The sequence below is a fragment of the Epinephelus fuscoguttatus genome, linkage group LG7 (genome assembly GCF_011397635.1).
Source record: "Epinephelus fuscoguttatus linkage group LG7, E.fuscoguttatus.final_Chr_v1".
Taxonomy (NCBI): Eukaryota; Metazoa; Chordata; class Actinopteri; order Perciformes; family Serranidae; genus Epinephelus; species Epinephelus fuscoguttatus.
Genome location: NC_064758.1, coordinates 30,097,552 through 30,116,645, shown reverse-complemented (window position 1 = coordinate 30,116,645; position 19,094 = coordinate 30,097,552). Strand labels below are relative to the sequence as shown.

General features: G+C 42.0%; 2 protein-coding genes and 1 long non-coding RNA gene across 3 annotated transcripts in view; 2 read left to right on the top strand and 1 right to left on the bottom strand.

Moving 5' to 3' along the window:
* Positions 1-6,694, bottom strand: part of LOC125891924 (uncharacterized) — a 55,334-nt gene extending 48,640 nt beyond the window's left edge. The window contains exons 1-2 of the long non-coding RNA XR_007449668.1: positions 6,456-6,694; positions 1,152-1,266 (exon numbers count right to left, since the gene is read on the bottom strand). This is a non-coding gene — a long non-coding RNA (uncharacterized LOC125891924). The remainder of the gene's footprint in view (positions 1-1,151; positions 1,267-6,455) is intronic.
* Positions 2,082-4,767, top strand: trh (thyrotropin-releasing hormone). Its single transcript, XM_049581529.1, has 3 exons — positions 2,082-2,459; positions 2,906-3,124; positions 3,536-4,767. Exons 1-3 carry the CDS (start codon positions 2,324-2,326, stop codon positions 4,153-4,155), a joined length of 975 nt encoding a protein of 324 aa, XP_049437486.1. The 5' UTR covers positions 2,082-2,323; the 3' UTR covers positions 4,156-4,767.
* A 4,009-nt stretch (positions 6,695-10,703) lies between the features above and the next one.
* Positions 10,704-19,015, top strand: LOC125891341 (rabenosyn-5). The gene is made up of 12 exons (XM_049580548.1): positions 10,704-10,807; positions 11,805-12,091; positions 12,511-12,633; positions 12,808-12,908; positions 13,026-13,071; positions 13,175-13,336; positions 13,436-13,701; positions 13,912-13,982; positions 14,072-14,158; positions 14,267-14,369; positions 14,520-14,624; positions 14,706-19,015. The coding sequence occupies exons 2-12, from the start codon at positions 11,929-11,931 to the stop codon at positions 15,813-15,815; spliced, it is 2,337 nt and encodes a 778-aa protein (XP_049436505.1). The 5' UTR covers positions 10,704-10,807; positions 11,805-11,928; the 3' UTR covers positions 15,816-19,015.
* Positions 19,016-19,094: the final 79 nt, after the last annotated feature.

Below are 19,094 nucleotides of genomic sequence, written 5' to 3'. Positions count from 1 at the left end.
TCTGCACATTCAAAAAGGCTCTGGCTCGGCTCACGCTGGCCTTTAAGCTGCTTAAAACCCAACATACATTCTCTTGGAAAATTAATTGGTTCCTTTGGGCATGTAGTTACACACTTGGCCTAATAGGAAGGCAGAGACATACATGACGGACAAAAGGTGGATTCCAATACAGATCAGATATGTTTTAATTGTGCTGCTGTCACTTTCTGTGTTCGTCTGAGGCGTTTTCAATAACGCACTGTCATAAAGCTGACTGTATTGATGCTTTTGAACACAGGCTTTGCAGGGAATCTAAACCTGCTTGACGTATTGGGCATGACAGCACATTGGAAGCAAGTAATTACAGCATTACACGGTCAATTCAATTCTCGCCAAGATTCACAACCGGCTGAGTGTGACTATGCAGGAGTTCCTTGAGACGACGGAGTGATTTGACTCTGCATATCGGGTGAGGAAAGAGCTACGGTTAGTTCCAAATTCAGATACAACGTATGCAATTAAAATGGGATTCAGGTAGTTTGGTGAGATTTGGGCTAAGACGTCTCATTCTTTAGTTAGGTGTTGCTCAACAATATAAGGTTTACGAGGGACAAAGTCTCTAAAAAATATTTTTTTCTAGCCAGCAATCCAGACAGTTTCATCAACATCCACAGCTACACTTCTTTATAAGTAACCCATCAGCTGTCTGAGTGAAGGGACGGACACCTTCCATCCAATCACCACAATAAATGTTGGCACTGTACGTTTCTGCAAACCATCGATATATAACATCTGTGTGTTGTTATGTAGGGGATATGTTGAAACTTAACATTTCTAAAGCACTGCATAGTCACAAAACACACTTGGTTATGGTTAGGAAAAGATCATGGTTTGGTTTAAAGGCACAATCACAACAGGAGATGTCTCGCTAATGTCTCTAACAGTAGTCTGCAGCTTGGCAGCCATCTCACCTATGTGTCACAGCATCCATTGTCCCCATCCACCTTTCAGATAACAAAGTCAGCTCATCTAATCAGAATAATGTCACTTTAGAAATGTTATGATATGTATGAAACAAATGTGCAGCCAACATTTTCTCCTGGCGACTGAGCTGACATCGGCGCTAATGACCGAGACCAGCTCAGTCATGACAACAAGTCAAGTGAACTCACCGGACAGCATTGACCTGTCGTCCAGCTGAGTTGAACGCTGTGTGTTTACATCCGCTTCCATGTGATCCGTGTGTGTTTCTGTGGAAGTCTCAGGCTGATACTGACACACTTCTGTCTGTGCAGAGAAAGACAAGATAGAAACAGGTATTCATTAGACAGCAGACATCTATTTTTAAACTTCAGGAAATCATATCAGCTATCTGGATGGAGATCAAACACAGGGGACTGGAGCCTATCTCAGCTGACATTGGGTGAGAGGCAGAGTACACCCTGGACAGGTCGCCAGACTATCACAGGGCTGACACATAGAGACAGACACATTCACACCTACGGACAATTTAGAGTCACCAATTAACCTGCATGTCTTTGGACTGTGGGAGGAAACTGGAGTGCCCAGAGAGAACCCACGCTGACACGGGGAGAACATGCAAACTCCGTACAGAAGGGCAGAAAATGGAAATACTCAAGTAAAAAGCATCTTAATTTGTGGTTCAACAGTATTTGAGTAAATGGAGTGTTACTTTTCATCACTAATTTGACATCAATAAGCATTACAACTGGTTTCCTGGTTGCTTTCTAATACCAAATTTTTTCCATCCCTCCTTGTGCAACTTGTAACATGTGCCTCTGATACATTTAGCTGTGTGGCATCGTGACCACAGAGTGCATTATTTGTGCTCAGAAGGTCCAGATGGATTCAGCTCTCCCTCCTGAGCCCTGTGACCTTAGGGTATATATGAAAAATATGAATGCATCTCTCTGCAGCCCTGACTGGCGCCCCATAGGAGACCTTCAGATTTTCTGTAAAGATACTCAGATGATTTACGTCATCTGGGTGGCAAACAGCAATAAGACACAGCAGAAGCCTGTTGTAAGAGAGTCAGAACTGGATAAATGAAACTCTATCCATCCGAGGAAAAACTTGAATAAATGACGTGTGCAGCCTAAAATTCACAGTTTTTACCACTGAAATCATTCATCGTGTAGTAGCGCTCGTTGCCTATGCCACACTCAGGCGTTTATTGTTTTTCAAATGACAAATAGGGCAACGGTCTCTATGGGGCGATCAGTCGCCACATCCAGTTGCGCACGACTTGGTGACATCAGTGGGAACGAGGGGTCCTGAAAAATGACTCCAGCGTTGGTGTGACGACAGTGACCGGTGAGTATAAATGCTGAGAGGGGAAGTTATCTGCTCATACCTCCAGACTTGGCCTTTACGGGTCACCAACCGCAGCGAGAGGCTGAGAACAACGATCATCACTGTGCGCTCAACAGAGGAGAGAGGAGACTTTGGATACTTCTCAGGTGAGTCTGGCGCACTTCAGAATAATCTCTTACACATGTGAGTGTCTTTTGTGGGTTTATGCGTTAATCTAATTTATTTCGGAGGTTGTTTAGACAGCGTGGCATTATTTTTGCATATTTTCTGTCTGTAAAACAAAATTAAAATGCTGCTGCTGCTGTGGTGAAATTATTCAAATCGTCTCCAGTGCAGATTGGCTTGCTTTAGGATTTCCAAGAACAAGAATTTAAGGACAACAGTCAGCTTAAATAAAAATGCTCTTGATGCAGTTTGCACTAGGTAAATTATCTCCTGACTGTTATACATGTCTTTTCAGAAAAATAACATTTCGGGTCTCTATGTAGATTCAAGTCACTTAAAAAATGCAGCTACTTCTGTGGACCCATGTGCTTAGAGAAACTTAAATTTAATCTCTTACATATTGTATTTCAAATCGACGACGATCTAGTTCTTCATCAGACGACCAACTACATTACCATGAAGTCGACATGTCTGCTCATCCTGGCTTCTCTCGTGGTCTGCAACTTGACGCTGTCTGGAGGACAGGGCATCCCCGCAGACGATGAGACGGACGGACGGACCATAGACGACATCATACTACAGAGAGCAGAGAGTCTCCTGTTACGGTCTATCCTCAAAAAGATGCAGGAAGAGGACGACAGAAACGGTGCGTAAAATATGTGTTGGATCAACTTTACAGGATTGATTTTAAGCAAAATAGTACCGTGTACAACCTAAAAATGTTTTTCAGTTTTTAACCTGTCGTTAAATTCAAAATCCCACTTCTATGTCTCGTGTTTTAAACTGAAAGTCAAAGCGGTAACACGTTCCAACCGTTTTGCGCTTTACGCGTACTTTTGGGTGTTTTCACCATACTATAAATGTTCACAAAATGTTTGAAATTGTGTTTTCAAACATGACAATGGAAAAGAAACTTCTACCAATTTAATATGGCCCAAGGAATTTGGAACATCAGCTACAGTCGTCTGTGCGTAATTTACGCACGGCATAGACAAGTTGTGGAAACACAATTTGCTGTTATCTAAAAGTAATCTAAAAAATGTTTTTCCTTCTCCAGAGGGATCTTCCTCTCAGACAGAGTGGGTGACAAAACGACAGCATCCCGGTAAAAGATACAGCGAGGGTTTGGAGAAGCGCCAGCATCCGGGGAGGAGAGAAGACGACGAGGATGGACAGTACTTGGATGTTGAAAAGAGACAGCACCCGGGCAAACGCGAAGACGAAATGCACTCGTTCATGGAGCTCCAGAAAAGGCAGCACCCGGGAAAGCGCACCACGATGGGACACATTTCTGAAAACCCTGTCATGCTCCTGAGTGAACTTTCAAAACGACAGCACCCGGGGAAGCGCTACCTGGTGCTGCACAGCAAACGCCAGCACCCAGGTAAGCGCCACCTCGAGGATGAGGACTTCGATGAGGACTGGGATGCGGATGCAGACGCAGACGACGACCTCGCTGAGTTGGAAAAGCGTCAGCATCCCGGGAAAAGGTTTTTGGATAACCCCAGTCCGGATTTGGGCACAAACAGTCCGTGTGACGTGTTGGACCCTACGAGCTGCAGCAAGAGTTTGCTGCTCGACTTTTTAGACAACATTAACAAGAGCCATGCCGAGGAGAAGAGACAACACCCGGGTAAAAGGTTTGCACCCGAGGAGGATTTAGTGGAAGGAGAGTAGGGTTAAAGAAAAGTCTGGCGCGCGTGTAGTGCCGTACTGTAAACAAATTAATGTGTAAATGAAGTGACCATAATGAATTATTAAAAACGAAAAAATAATTGACGTCATTTAACCTTTTGTGCCACAGTTTTTCTTTGGCCGACAGTTACTGTATCATCATCGCAACTCCTTTATTTGCTGTTGGTTTCTTTGGAGAGCTTGTGCGTAATTGTCCTCCAAAATGACTGTATCGCTGTAAATAGGGTTTTCATGAGAGTGCGTGCCCTATGTTGATCTTTATTTACCAATCCTTATTAGAATTTATTAGTATTTATTTCGTTAATTAGACTAATTAAGCTTAAATCAAAGTCCCAGGATGAAAGCATGGGTCTACTGGCATTTGCGATGTCGCCTCTGTGAGGCAACACACGCTCGTCAGTACAACACATGCTTCAGCGAAAGAGGCTCTGCAGAGGAAATCCCTCCATTGGTTGATTTGTGTTCCATTCTTTTCTACTTATGTAAAATATAACGAATACCACAGCAAATAAAATGTGTCATTGATTATTTTTCTACATATTACTGCATGGATTATTTAACCTACTGTTGTAAATTGAACGCTATACCTTTGCCTTAACCGCCAATGTTTTTTGTTGGACAATAAAACGCATTGGTTAAAACGTATGGTTTGCTTTAGTTGCAGTAATTCCCGCCTGAGTGCACCATTAAAGTCTATTAAACTGTTTATTTAACCCAACAGGTCTAATTAGTGTGTGGTCCAACAAAGCAGCCACTCTGCCTCCGCCTCATCTAGAAAGATTAATTAAATTCAGCGGCAGCAGACAGAGCGTGTCAGGTATTCTCTTCTCACTTTAATTGGGCTCATTCCATCAGAGCAGCTGCCCACGGGCCTGATCAATATGTAAATTATTCATTAAGCACGTGAGGCAGAGATGGAGACTTCATGGAGCTCTGCTGCAGCACACACAACTGACAGCTCCAGCGGTGATGCTTCAGTGGACTGACATTAGGCAGGAGAATGCACATTATCTGATACACAGGTGAATTATATCTCATGCATGAAGTGGAAACTGGAAATGCACCAAGGACAGGCACATTTCTATAGAATTTACAGATGAATCCTTTGTGCATTTGGAGTGTCTTTCATGCTGTGGATGAGGTGCCATTAAAAAGTACACAAGCCTGTCTGAGAGAAGCGGGACACTGGTGCACACACACCAACACACACCTGTCGCTTTCAGTGGTATCCAACATTTTTGGCTTGTGAGCCCTCAAAATAAACGAAAAGAAGCATTTGCACACTAAAATCTGTGCAAAATATCTACAATAGAGCAAGCTGTCGGTCAGAAACACTCTTCAAGGCACTCACTTGTTGCCTGTTTATGCCTTGACGAAGGTCTCTGACCAAAGGTTTGCTTTGTGATAAAGATTTTTGCACAGATTTGATTGCGTGGATGCGTTACTCCATTCATTTTGACAGTTTCATTGCCTCAGCACCTCAGTAAAGGTGTGTTTTCTCCTCTATTTTTGAATCTCATCTCGTTTGTGAGCCCTCAAGATGAAGCAAAGTCTATACATGTGTCTGCTCATCACAGGTTGTATGTGGTATTTCCTTTAAGATTGTTTCATTTGAAGGAGTTTTAAAGTCTGCAAAAGGTAAAACTGCTGAGGAATTGACAATGCAAAATAAAATAAAAAATTCTTATACATCCAGTTATCTTTAGAATTAGAGTCCTGACCTTTAGGATTGAAAACTGCTGACATAGTCAAACCAGTTTAATTTGACTGACTGACTAGGGGGGCCCGGGGCATGAATGAGCTTTGGGTCCAAATTACCTCATGGCTCATACACATGGCATCTTAATGTGCTTTACCATAGAGCCCCAGAAACTGAAGTGTAGTCTAATAGCTTATACAGCTAAACTTAAACTGAAATAGTCTTAAGTCCTAAAAACTAGCCCAGCCTCGGGGACCCACCTCAGGGCTTTCATCATCTCAGGTCATATTTTAATGCATATTCCTGGACTAATTTGCAGCTAATTAAAGTGTCCCAAACCATCTGACACACAATGAACCCAAGCCCCCCCTGGAGCACTTTCCCAGTTGCACACCAACCTCGCATTTACTAAGATGAGTTAACTTCCAGCCCTCTCCATGAGTGAGGACAAACTTTTGTGCAGCATGAACTGCTCGTTTGTTTCAGAGAGCCCGGGTCACTTAGTTTGCACATCAACAGCAGACAGAAGCAGAAGTGAAGGAAGAAACGCAGACACAATGCCAAATGACACAGACTTACTTACATTGTGTTCCAGTGTTGTGATGCGGCGTCCTCAGCCGGTGTCACCCGGTTCGTTTCCGACTGGGATGATGGTGACGGAAGTGTGGAAGTGAAGATGGAGGGAGGTGATAAACAGTCCATGAGAGAACATAAACAAACCTCGGGAGGCTCTGAAGGTCAGACTGCGTATAAATAATAAAGGCACTGTGAGATTCAGGTGATGAGGTCGGGGAGGAAATCAAGTGCGGAGGAAGCACAGGCAAGGTGTTGCACGCGTGGAGAGGCTCACAGCGCTGCCTACAGGTGAGGTGAGGTGTTGAAACCGGAAATGGGAATACAGAGGATGAGGGTGGAGTTATTATTAAAATCTATGGGATGGAGAGGAAAGTGATTTAACCTGCAATGAGGCAGGAAAGGGTGCACGCTGCAGATAAAAAAAAAAATAAAATCCATTATTGCTATTATTATTTATGACAATATTAATATTATAAATGATAATAATAGGCCTCCATCGATATCCATCCAAAAATATATCAGCGAAATTTAGAAGTGATATCAAATATTCTTGCACTTTCTGTCAACTAGAATTAGAAACCATCTGTCACTATTGTAATCCTAAGTATTCTTCTTCTTTCTTCTTCCGAGGAAATCATACTTCCCATGGGTGAAAACTCACCAAACTTTGCACACAGGTCCAGTCTCATGTCAGATATCCTCAGCTGTAAACTCAAGCCAATAGTCCTGATGGTGGCGCTACAGCAAGCATCTAAAGTTCAAAACTTTGAAAATTCACAACAAATCAACCATACGTGCTACAACTTCACAACTTTCATCAAACTGTAGCCCCAATACGGTACTGTAAACATATACATGCAAATTCTTGCTAAATAAATCTTCAATATTCATGAAAAAAATGACAAAATTCTAGAGTCATGGTAGATGATGTGTGGCAAATTTCAGAATTTTATCTCAAAAACTGAATTTGTGACAGCATTTTGAATTTTGCTCTAATGTGAACAATTGGAGTCAATGTACAAATGGCAATTTTAAACATCAGTTTTTCACTTATGGAGCAAATCAATCATTGTTACAAACAAATTACCAACATCTCCATGCTGTCTAGATGCAATATGTGTATTTTCAGATTTTTGTTTCGATAACTGAATTTTTTACAGTGGTTTCAAATCTGCTTTTCCATGCATGGACGGCTGCTAGTCAACAACTAATTAGCTCAGTGAGATAGAAATTGATCCTTAGTCTCAGAGCTTGTGAGTTCAAGCCTCAGCTGATGCACAAGGCAGATTGCGTGGCTAAATTCCTAAATGTCTTCCAGTTCTTCTGCTTGTTGCTCAGAATTGCCTAAAAATGCCCAGACCCAACCCATCGCAGCAGCTATAATCTCTTTTGTCACTGTATACCAGAATATTTGGGTAGATGTTCAACATTATTCAAAAAGGCAAAGAATTCAGATGAAGACATTTAATATGTTTTGAGGCAATAATTTTATTTTTTTCTGTACAATTTTATTGAAATTACCACCCTCACAAGAAAAGATGGTAGACGCCAAATCATTTTTTTTTAATCAAGAACTGCAACAGCAATAAGAGGCCTCGAGATTAAAAAGCAATTAAAACTAACTGTGTGTTCGATACACATCTTATTGACTGATGAGACACTATCTTGAATTTATATTACTTTTTAAAATACATGCATATTTCTCTCTCTATGTATATGGCTGTATTTGAACTTTGCCTCTGTACCCCTAGTATGGTTTTGTATGTACATAACATACCTTTGTACTTAAAGTAATGAATTAAACAACAGAAAGAGCAGGAAGGCAGAGTGGGTACTTAATGACAATTTAAGAATAGAAAAGAAAAAGGTCTATCATTACAAGCAGCAGCTCACCATTTCAAACTGACTTGAGAGGAGGTTAGAGACAATCTTTAGACACAGTCAGGAACCCCGTGGTTAATACTTTAGAGAGGGACAAAGCAAGTGGGCAGATGTGATGTGTGTGCAAGAGACTTGACTGAAAACTCACATGGATTTTTGTGATACAGAGAGGAAGGGAATGATGGAGGGTGTGCTGTACTTGCTAAAGAAGACTTAGGCTACCTTAAAGAGCACTGGGTAAAGGTGAAGGCCAGGAATATTGTGGTATATGGTGATCATTTATTATTATAATAGGCCTACATGAGGAAGGTTAGAGGTTACTGGAAGTTTAAGTCATCAGGGTAGATGCCACACAGAGTGTTTATGTAAATGGTCTGAAATGTGATCATTCACTTGCATACAAAAGGAGTCATGCAGAAGTGGGAAGACCTTTGAGACAAACAAAGACAGTTGGTGAGTGAATTCGGGAGAACTGCCTCAATAGCAGAAGTGCGCAGTATGATTAAGAGGATGGGTGGGAACAGAAGTGAAGAGCAGTACTCAGTTTTAAAGCAGAAGTCGTAGTAAACAGACTGAAGAGAATAATCTGAGTGATGGTGAAAGTGTTGTTCACATTACATACACAGTTCAGGGAGACAACATCAATTTTACATTCAGTTTACACTATAGAGGCTCATGCACACCTTCAGTGGAAAATATCCATATCCATGTTACTTGCAATAAACTTTATTAGGAAAACATCATCAGGTAAATAAAAGAACAAAGAAAATTTAAAAAACATGTATAGATAACGCCCACTGCAGCGAGGCCAATCAGAGACCATGATCTGACAAAGCACTCAGTCCCACAGTCTGTGTGCATTCAGCCCAACAGAAGGCACCTCCTGCCATCAAATATGATCAGTGTTTGCAATACATATTTACACTGAATAATATAATGTTAAAAACAAACGGCTACTGGTAAATCTCAAACCAAAACAACTCAAATTTGGCCACCCCACATACATAGCTCCAAATGGGAGTCAGGCAGTCACAATAGCAATGATAAGAACTTTCTTTCAGTCAGATAATTTGAGAAAGATTCTATGTTACATGATGCTGAGAGATCTTAAAGACGGAGCTTCATGAAAACTTTTGGTCATTTACATCAGGGTGTGGGAGGAACGAAGGCAGCCAAAAACATGAAGGGAGGCTAAAATAATACCTGTGAGCATTAAAATTTAATCTGTGAATTGAATCTGATCTGAGTGAAGAATCAAAAGAGAAGAAGAAGAAGAAGCAGAGGGAGAAGAATTTTTGAATTTTTAACACAACCTTTATAGCTATCACAAAAAAGAGAGATATCAACACAAACACCAGCAATCAACAACCAACACATCTTAGTTTTCACCAAAAAGGAAAAAGAACAGAACCAGCAAAGTGGGGGATGCCTGACCCAATACAAAGTTGAACATCTGACACTTTGTGCGATGTTTCTGACTGTATTTGAACCCAAGAATAAAAACCTGCTGAGAGAAGACCTCACAAAACACTCTGAATAAATTCCTTAAAAGACCAAACAGTGAACTGAGCCTGCAACAGTCTTGCTTTGTCATTAACATTTTTAAAATCAGGCACAATCTTCAGGAATGGAAAAGGGTCATTATTAACAGGACAAAGGGAAGAGGAAGAAGAACAAGAGGAAAAAGAAGACGAAGATGAAGAACAAGATCAAGAAAATGAAGAAGAAGATGAGCAGATGAAGAAGAAAACGAAGAAAAGGATAAAGAAGAGGAAGAACAAGAAAATGAAAAAGATGAAGACAAAGAGGAAAAGAAGACAAAGAAGAGGAAGAAGAAGAAAAGAAGACGTAGGAGACAAAGGAGGAGGATGAAGAAGATGAAAAAGAAGTAGAAAAAAGAAGAAAAAGAAGATGAAGAAGAATACAAAGACAAAGGAGAGGAAGAAGAAGAAAAAGAAGATGAAGAAGAAAACAAAGAAGACGAAGATGAAGAATAAGAATAAGATGAAGAACGCGAAAAAGAAGATGATGAAGAACAAGTAAAACAAAGAAGAAAAAGAGAAAGACGAAGAGGAAGATGAAGAATAAAACAAAGTAGAAAAGGAAGAAGGAGGAAGAATAAGAACAAGACAAAAACACGAAAAAGAAGATGAAGAACAAGAAAACAAAGAAGAAAAATTAGATGACGAAGACAAAGATGAAGATTTGAAGAATGAGAAAAAGAAGAGGAAGAAGATGATAAAGAAGAAGAAGAGGTAGACGAAGACAAAGAAGAACAATAAAAGCAAAGGAAAACGAAGATTTGAAATGATGGAGCATCTTCAGTGTGCGTTCCGTCTGTCTTGTCCCTCTTCTCTTCCCTTACCGATTGTGTGCTAATCACATGACCAGGCAGGGCTGCTGCTGCTGCAGCTGGTGTTGTCGAGCTGTCAGACAGAATACCAACTGTCAACCACGCAGTTATTATCGGATTAATATGTAAGTATAACGCATCCATCGTGTTGATAAGTCCTCGTGTGTTTGTTACGTGAAGTTTGAAGTTATTTACTCCCGTGTTTTGAACACCAGGATCACAGAACCGATGACTAAAGAAAGCGAGGGCTGCTCCTAGTTAGCATCATGTAGCTAACGTTTCATTCTCTGCCCAGTGGCGGCTAACGTTACATAAACATTAAACAACATGACTTTAGCAGTTGTTGGTTAACATACAGATATCACACACTGATAAAATAGCGCTCCCTTACAGACAGAAACACGAATACGTATCGTCTAGTTTGTTGTTCAGTGACTGCGTGGGCTGGACACAAGCTGGGTTTTATAAAAAGTCTTAGCTAGCTAACAGCACTTGTACAAATGTGGCGTTAAAACCCAATGTAGGGGCATTTAAGTGTGCGCGAGCCCATGTTTGATGTGTAGCATTTGTGCAACTCATAATATAGTCTGTAGTGATTCTAGCTTGTTAGCTACGGTTTTAAAAAAAGGTCATGCAGCTTTCAAAAGTGGACAGTGTACGTCAGAATAAGGGCGTACATTTGAAACTTTACACCAGCATATTACACGATAATTAGCTAAATCTGTAAAGCTGTAATAGCCCCAGTCATACTCTGTTATACAGTAATATATTTCAGCTTCGCAGTCCTGTCTGATTTAGTGTTTAATATGTTGCTGAGGGTGTTTATTGCACTATCACTCCTGTCTTTCCATGTTCAAATCACATTCTGCAATCTACCAGCCACTCAATAGATTGCCATTGTTTTTGGGCTGGTGAGTGAAGCAAATCTTGCAGCCACTTGCATATTTGACCAGCATTTGGCTGTTGGCTGGTTATGCAAACTTACTAGGTTTGCAGAAGTAGTCAAACGCAATTGGAACTGCCATTCAAAACAGAATACATGTTTAAATTTCTAATCCCTAAAAATATCTTGACTTTAAAGTGTGGATGTTAAGTGTTTGTCTGCTTTGCCCTGCTCTTCAGTGTCCCAGGACTTTTCTCTGGCGCGATGGAGCTACTATGGGGTGTTTTGCACACCCCGTGACATGTGGACCGCAGCGAGAATCTCCCACCTTGCATCTCCTCAGCAACACAGTCGACCGCTGTCATGGCCTCCAGTTATCCACCCCCCTTTGAGGGCACAGGTGAAGTGAAGGAGGGCTTTCTTTGCCCACTGTGCCTAAAGGATCTTCAGTCATTCTACCAACTCCAAGATCACTATGAAGAGGAGCACTCTGGGGATGACCGCCATTTTGGGGGGCAGCTCAAAAGTGAGTCCCTTTGATTGTGCTTGGGGACTTTTCATCTTTACGTCATTTGAGTCTATTATGTCCTTGTGCAAAATGGAAAAAAAAGTATTATCTAGTTTAGCAAAAAGACAGCATGGTGTTTGTAACAAGCAGTTTAATCAGCACAATTTGAATTTGAAATAAGGGCACTGTAGTGTTGCACCAGGGGGAATTGTTGCCAGGATGAATTGGCAACTTTCTGCCGCAGCCTCTCAGGGAGGGACAGTAGATGGAAGATGATGACTTATGGTGAGGAAGACTCTTGGTTGGAAACAAAGGCATGCACAGGGGGTTAGCTCTCTGATTTGTATGCACTTATAAAGGTTAATAATGAAACTGAAAATTAGTAGATGTTCGTGTGGACTTGCAGGCAGTTGTTTCCTAATTTTCTTTGTACACAGATTTGGTCCAGAAGGCAAAGAAAGCCAAAGACAAGCTGTTGAAGAGGGATGGAGATGACAGACCAGATACAGGCACTTATGAGTCCTTCTATGATCCCTACATGTGGGAGCCTCAGGAACTGGGTGAGACTGGAAAACTGGACTGTAAACTGGGTGGAAATAAATCTCCGCTCTTCTGTTTTTGTTCATTAGTTGCTTTTTATATCATTTGGATAAAATTAATTAGTGATAAGAACAATATTAAGCAGCAGCCACATGCTGATATCGTTTGGTTTCCCTTTCTCTTTGCTTTTGTAGGAGCGACCAGAAGTCACCTGGACTTCTTTAAAAAGCACCGGGCAGCCAGGATAGATCACTATGTCATCGAGGTCAACAAGCTCATCATTAGACTGGAAAAGGTATGCTTACAATAGCACAAATAACAACTCATTAACACCATGAATCTCATCCTGCTGTTGTTGAAATTACACTTAAGATGGGATGCAACTCATTTACTGTGAAAACTGTTGTTTCAGTTGACGTCATTTGACAGGGTCAACTCCGATGCCGCCAAAATCAGAGGTATGTCCACATGTTTTCATCACAACCTTGACCCCCTCTCTGTTTATGTCAGAATAAATTGTTTATTATATATATATTAATGAGTGTTTATCCTTCTTTGTAGCCATTGAGAAGTCGGTGGTGTCATGGGTGAATGACTCAGATGTCCCGTTCTGTCCTGACTGCGGAAACAAGTTCAACATCCGGAACAGGCGGCACCACTGTCGTCTCTGTGGGTCCATCATGTGTAGGAAGTGCATGGACTTTGTCCCTTTACCTTTGGCTCGTACGTATGAACACAACCCTGCAAACTAGAGGAAATCATCCAGGTGAAGTCAGGTCTGTGTCTCAGTGCTGTGAAATGTTTGCTTCTGTGTGTTCACAGAAAAGCTGATCAATGGGACCCGAGAGGCCCTGTGTGTACCCGGAAGCCCCCTTCAGTCCCAGTCTCCCCCAGCAGGAGGTGGCGGCAGCAGTGGGATGGGCTCCAGGAGAGGCAGCATCAGCAGCCTGAGCAGCGTCACCTCCATGTTGGAGGAAAAGGACGACGAGAAGATTCGCTGCTGTCACCACTGCATGGACACGCTGCTGAAGAGACAGCAGAAGTTGGAGGAGAAGGACCACATGCCGGATGTGGTGAAACTTTACGAGGTTGGTGCATTAAACTGTCTCACACTTAAAATGACAACAATCTCTACATTTTACAATCCATCTCTCTTCTGTTCACACCAGCAGAGCAGTTGATTCTGTTATTTTTTTCAAGCTGTCTTGAGTTTACACTGTTGTATCCTTCCCGTCATTCAGTGTTTGTCTTTTGGGGTTTCCTGTTGTTCACTTCCTCAATTTTTGTCTTCCTGTCAGAGGCTGAGGATGTGCATGGAGAAGGTGGATGAAAAGGCTCCAGAATACATCAGAATGGCCGAGTCACTCAAGTAAGCCCCATAAAAAGCAGCTATTTAATGAGCATCTGGATCTTTGATATGAGAGTGTTGCTTACTGTAATGACTGTTTGCTTTCACAGTGCCGGAGAAACCACCTACAATCTCGACACTGCTGCTGGACTGAGATTGGAAGTGCAGAAATACTACGAACTAATCGATGCCCTGAGGTAGATGTCGATCCTGAAAGACAGTTTCAAAACTGAACGGAAGTCTTTGGTCGTGTTTGTCAAGTATGGAGCTTTTAAAAATATCAAATGGTTCTGTTTTCCTCTCAGCAAGAAGATTTTAACACTAAAAGCAAAAGATGATCCGCCACCAAAACCGAAGGCCCTCCAGCTGCAGAGGATGATCCGTTACACAGCCACGCTATTTGTCCAGGTGAAGTTCAGGCAATTCTCAACATAGAGACAAAGACATAAGCCCCATTCGTTCAGAGTGTCTCCTATCAGTATGTCTTCTACATGTGTCTTTGTCGTTTGATCCTTTCTTTCCCTGAATTCACCCATTTCTTTGTGTGTCCTGTTTCAGGAGAAGTTGTTAGGTCTCATGTCTTTACCCACTAAGGATAAATATGAAGAGCTGAAAGAAAAGAGGAAACAGGAACAAGAGAAGAGACTCCAACAAGAGAGACTGGTGAGACTGTGTACTGATACACTCTTCCTCATTGATAACAAGTAACTCAGTGTTTAAAACTCATATTTCCCCGCTCAACAGGCAACCCAGGAGACCCTGAAGAGGAGGCAGGAGTATGAGAAAAACCGTCCCCCTCCCAGTACTAACGGAGAGCTGCCGCAGGCCCCCAGAGCTCCACGCATGACCAAAGCTGGTGGTTGGCTGCCCTCCGCAGACTCCGTCCATACGCGCAGTGAGCACGAGGACCCCCTCCTGCAGCAGATCCAGAACATACAGTCATTCCTTCGCCAGGCACGAGAGGCTCAGAGGGCAGACGAGGTGGCCATGTTGGAGGAGAACTTGCGTCAGCTGCAGGATGAATACGACCAGCAGCAGACCAGCCTGGCCATCGTGCTCTCTCAGAAGCTGGCCGAGGAGGAGAGCATGCAGCAGGGAGAGCTCAATCGTCTGGAAGCCCGGGAGAGGGAGGATAGGGAGCGTTGGGGCCCCGCCGTGGGCTCCACCCAGCCTTCCTTCACCTGGGAGAGGTCTCTGGATATCAGTGCAGCAGGGGGCTTCCAAGGAGAGGAAGACGCTGAAGCAGAGGAACTGACTCCGAAAGCTGAGAGGAGTCCATCCTCTGTAAGAGCATTCCCTGCTCTCACAAGCCAGGAGGAGTCACCTCCCAGGCTGAGGAGCTTAGGGGGGCAGGTAACCCCCCCTGGTGGTGAAGGACAGAACAGCACCTCCCTCAACCCTTTCGATGAGGAGGACTCTACTCCCATTGAGGAAGATCCATCCAATCCCTTCTTTGAGGACATAAAGAGGGAGCACAAAGAGGTAACCAATGGGAAGAAAGAATACAACCCATTTGATGAAGATGAAGAGGTCGAGGAGGACAAACAGGCTGAGACCGCACCTGGCAACCCGTTTGAGGAGGATGAGGATACTGACACAGGTAACCCTTTCCTGGAGGCCTCTGGGAACTCTCCAGAAGTCTCGACCAACCCCTTCGATGGAGACGATGACGATGAGGTTCTGCCAGACGTGGACATGATAGAGGAGGAGCTGCTGCTGCAGCAGATTGACAACATTAGGGCCTACATTTTCGATGCCAAGCTCAGCGGCCGTCTTGACGAGGTGGAGCTCCTGTCAGAGAACCTCCGAGAGCTACAGCACACCCTACAGGAACAGAAGAAAAAGAAGCACTGACACCTTCCCCCGATTACCCGCTACTTACCAAGTCCTGCAAGGCTAGCTCACTTTATATGACTCATGAGCCCACTGATTGTAGTGTGGGTGAGGTCTGCTGCACCACTAAAAGATTAGAATAGTCCCAAAATGAAATACATACGTAGAGCTCAGTAGCCTGGAGTGACTCCCTTAATTTCCACATATACTTTTAACCACTTATCCTATACAGGGTCGCAGAGGGCTGGAGCCTTTCCCAGCATGCACAGTTTTTAAGCACTGCAAGTAAAAACACATTTGTACAGGCATGTTGCTGAAGATACTAACCCTGTTGTATCGGGGCAAACATGAACTATGGAAGACAGAAGAATGACATTTAAACATTTTTTTATGGGACAGCCAGATGGTTGAGTTGAGTGTGGCTGTGGAAGTCAGGATGTATGATTTGGCTCTCTGGTAGAAGCTGTGAACAAAGTCAAAATGTAATTGTGGCCACAAATGGGAAGCGATTTGATGCCTGTCTCAAAATGTATCGTTAAACAAAACACTTTGAATATTTGCAGTAGTACTCTCTCAGATCTGTAAGACTTGGATGTTTAAAATCAGTGGAGTTCCCTTTTAATTCCACTGATATTAGTGCCGTCTTGTTTTAGCTACAACTTTATTTGTGGTAACTGCAGTTCCTGTTGTTCATTGAAGCAAAGCCAAAGAACCAAACCATGCATCGCTGTTCTAACTGGGCCATGACAAATTATGAAAACCCTCCGATGATTTAATGACACACAAATTAAATTAAAATGTTATGACCATATTTGGGCAGCCTAGTGTTTGAAGGAAACTGATCATTAAATAGTACCATATTAATCACAGGCTTAAAGGAATACTTCACCTACAAAATGCCAGTTTGTGTTTTAATCAGTCGTGCTGTGTTACCCCGAATTTGTGAGGACGTTTTTTTTCTCATGTGCCTCCACGGAAAATGGATTTATTGATTGATATATCAAACCACCTGTTACGAACTCTCACGCAACTCATGCAGTATATTCCAAGTCTCATTTATCCAGTTGTATGCGCAGTACTCCCCAAACGTGCATTTTGCTAACACCTTACTAGATAAAACTGTACTGAACTCTCTTGAAAGCCAGACTTCAATACTGAAGTTTTTATATTTTTTTTTTTTAACAAAAATGCATGTGTCTGGGATATACTGAGCATACTGCTTGATGACGGAGACTTGGATAGTACTGCATGAGTGTTGTGAAGATACTGGAATTTCTAATTCAGATACAGTACCTTAAAATATTGGTATTAGATACAATTTGACACTACGGGGAAAAAATTGACCCATGAAATAATTATAATGAGGCTATAAAATGACAATGACTACTTCTCCTTTCTTGGTTAGGACTGTACTTACCACTGGACTGTGTTAAAAATGAACAGTATTTAAAACATTTTTTTTACATTACTGAAAACAGTATTCTCCGTGGGGCTGTACCCGACTCAGAATTATGCCAATTGAATCCTATGTGGCTGATAAAAACAAATATTTGACTATTTGTTGCAGGGTTTTTTTTCCATTACAGTTTGAGAGTATGAACCAGGTTCAGCAGGACGTTCAGTGTGACAGTGACATTTATGGAATGTCGTAAACAAGCTAACTGTGCTAACGAGGGATTGAATATATGCAACAACTTATTTTTCTGACACTTGATATCAAACAAGAGTCAGAGACTGTATCGTATTCGGTTGCTGTGAGCTGTGAATTCACTTCTTTGCAGAAGTCAGAAGTTAATGTTATCTCAGAGTCTCCCTCTGTGTCTGCAGCTGCCTTTACAGAAGAGCAGCGAGTGATAGAGAGAAGTCGGGGCTATAGGGGCACTGCACTCATGTGTCACCTCGCTGTTGGAGAGAAGAGAGAGCAAGAAAATAATATCGCTTGGATTGATACTGAGGAAAATGAGTATTGAATCAGTTTAAAATATTTAGGAAAGAATAATCGATATTTCTGATGACAGTAACGGGTTGTGTTAGAGTTTGCAAATTGAGGTTTTGCTGTGTTGAACATGGTCCCCAGTCAGTCAATATGTTCGTGTTTTCTGCGGAGGCATGCAGGAAAAATGAAGTTTTCTTCACAAATTCACACACAACACATTATGACTAACTAATTTACAAATGGTCATTTTGTAAGTTAAGTATTTCTTTAAATTACTAATTGCGTCACACTAGTCGTTGCAGAGCCTGTGACCACTATGCCTCATGAATTTCTGAAGGAAATTAAAGGCACATTACACAGAATCAAGCCATTCTTGTTGCTCCTGTTATGAAGGTGTCACTCATCCTGACTAATGACGACTTTATCACAAGGAAAAGCTTTTAATCCTTAATCATATTATAAATAGCCACATGTACATCTATGTATGTCTGACCAGGAATTGAATAAGTATTTGTTCTAACAGCTGTTAATTTCTGTTTAGTTAAAGTCGCTTTTTCTGTAAAACTGAATGTAATTTTTTCTTCTGTCTGCATGGTTTAGATGAAAGTCTTACTCAAGCAGCTTTGGTTCACTAATCATTTGTTTGTGTGTCTCGTCTACGTCATGTTGGACTTGGCATGGTTGTATTTTAGACTGTTATTTTTGCCCCATGGAGCCAAGTGAACAAAACGTTTTCCACGTTCTTCAGTGCGACCCCTTTAAGGTTGTGATCTTATTGTTGACAGTGGCACTACTTTTCCAACTGAGCACTTGGGTTGCATGATTCTTGTGTCTGCTGTTTGACGCTGGCCTTTCTGTCGAGCTAGTGGCCGAGCTTGTCTTCCTGATAAAATCTCTCAACACAGTGCTGTCGGACAAGATCTGTATGTAAAGCATGTTATCCGTTCAGTAGTTTCATCTTAAGAGCTCCATCAGACCAGCACTTGCTCATGAACATACTGAACGCTATCTGCCAAGGCACATCGTAGGCAACTTCGAGTCCCAGTGTGTACAGACGTTTACCACATTTGTAAAGATCAACTAAATTCTTAGGTCAACACAACATTTAAGACACGTTTAGTTTTTGTCAGATACATTAACACTACATGAACGCCAGCAAGTATTATCACTCACAGTGCTGCTAAGTCCTTACATGAACTTGTCATAGTGCTTTCCTGTAAGTCAGAACGTCTTCATAGACAATAACAGTGTTTTGTATTGTCAGTTGCTTCTCTGTGACGGACACAGAGGATTTTAAAGCAAAACGTGACACTGTATATGTTTTGTGACAGTGTGAATAACTCGAGGAGCTTCTTCATGTACGT

Bases quoted from the DNA above. Each gene is read 5' to 3' on its own strand.
- trh (XM_049581529.1), top strand. From the start codon at position 2,324: ATGCTGAGAGGGGAAGTTATCTGCTCATACCTCCAGACTTGGCCTTTA. The intron at 2,460-2,905 runs GTGAGTCTGGCG...ACGACGATCTAG, and splicing joins AGACTTTGGATACTTCTCAG to TTCTTCATCAGACGACCAAC. The intron at 3,125-3,535 runs GTGCGTAAAATA...TTCCTTCTCCAG, and splicing joins GGAAGAGGACGACAGAAACG to AGGGATCTTCCTCTCAGACA.
- LOC125891341 (XM_049580548.1), top strand. From the start codon at position 11,929: ATGGCCTCCAGTTATCCACCCCCCTTTGAGGGCACAGGTGAAGTGAAG. The intron at 13,072-13,174 runs GTATGTCCACAT...CCTTCTTTGTAG, and splicing joins CGATGCCGCCAAAATCAGAG to CCATTGAGAAGTCGGTGGTG. The intron at 13,337-13,435 runs GTACGTATGAAC...GTGTGTTCACAG, and splicing joins TGTCCCTTTACCTTTGGCTC to AAAAGCTGATCAATGGGACC.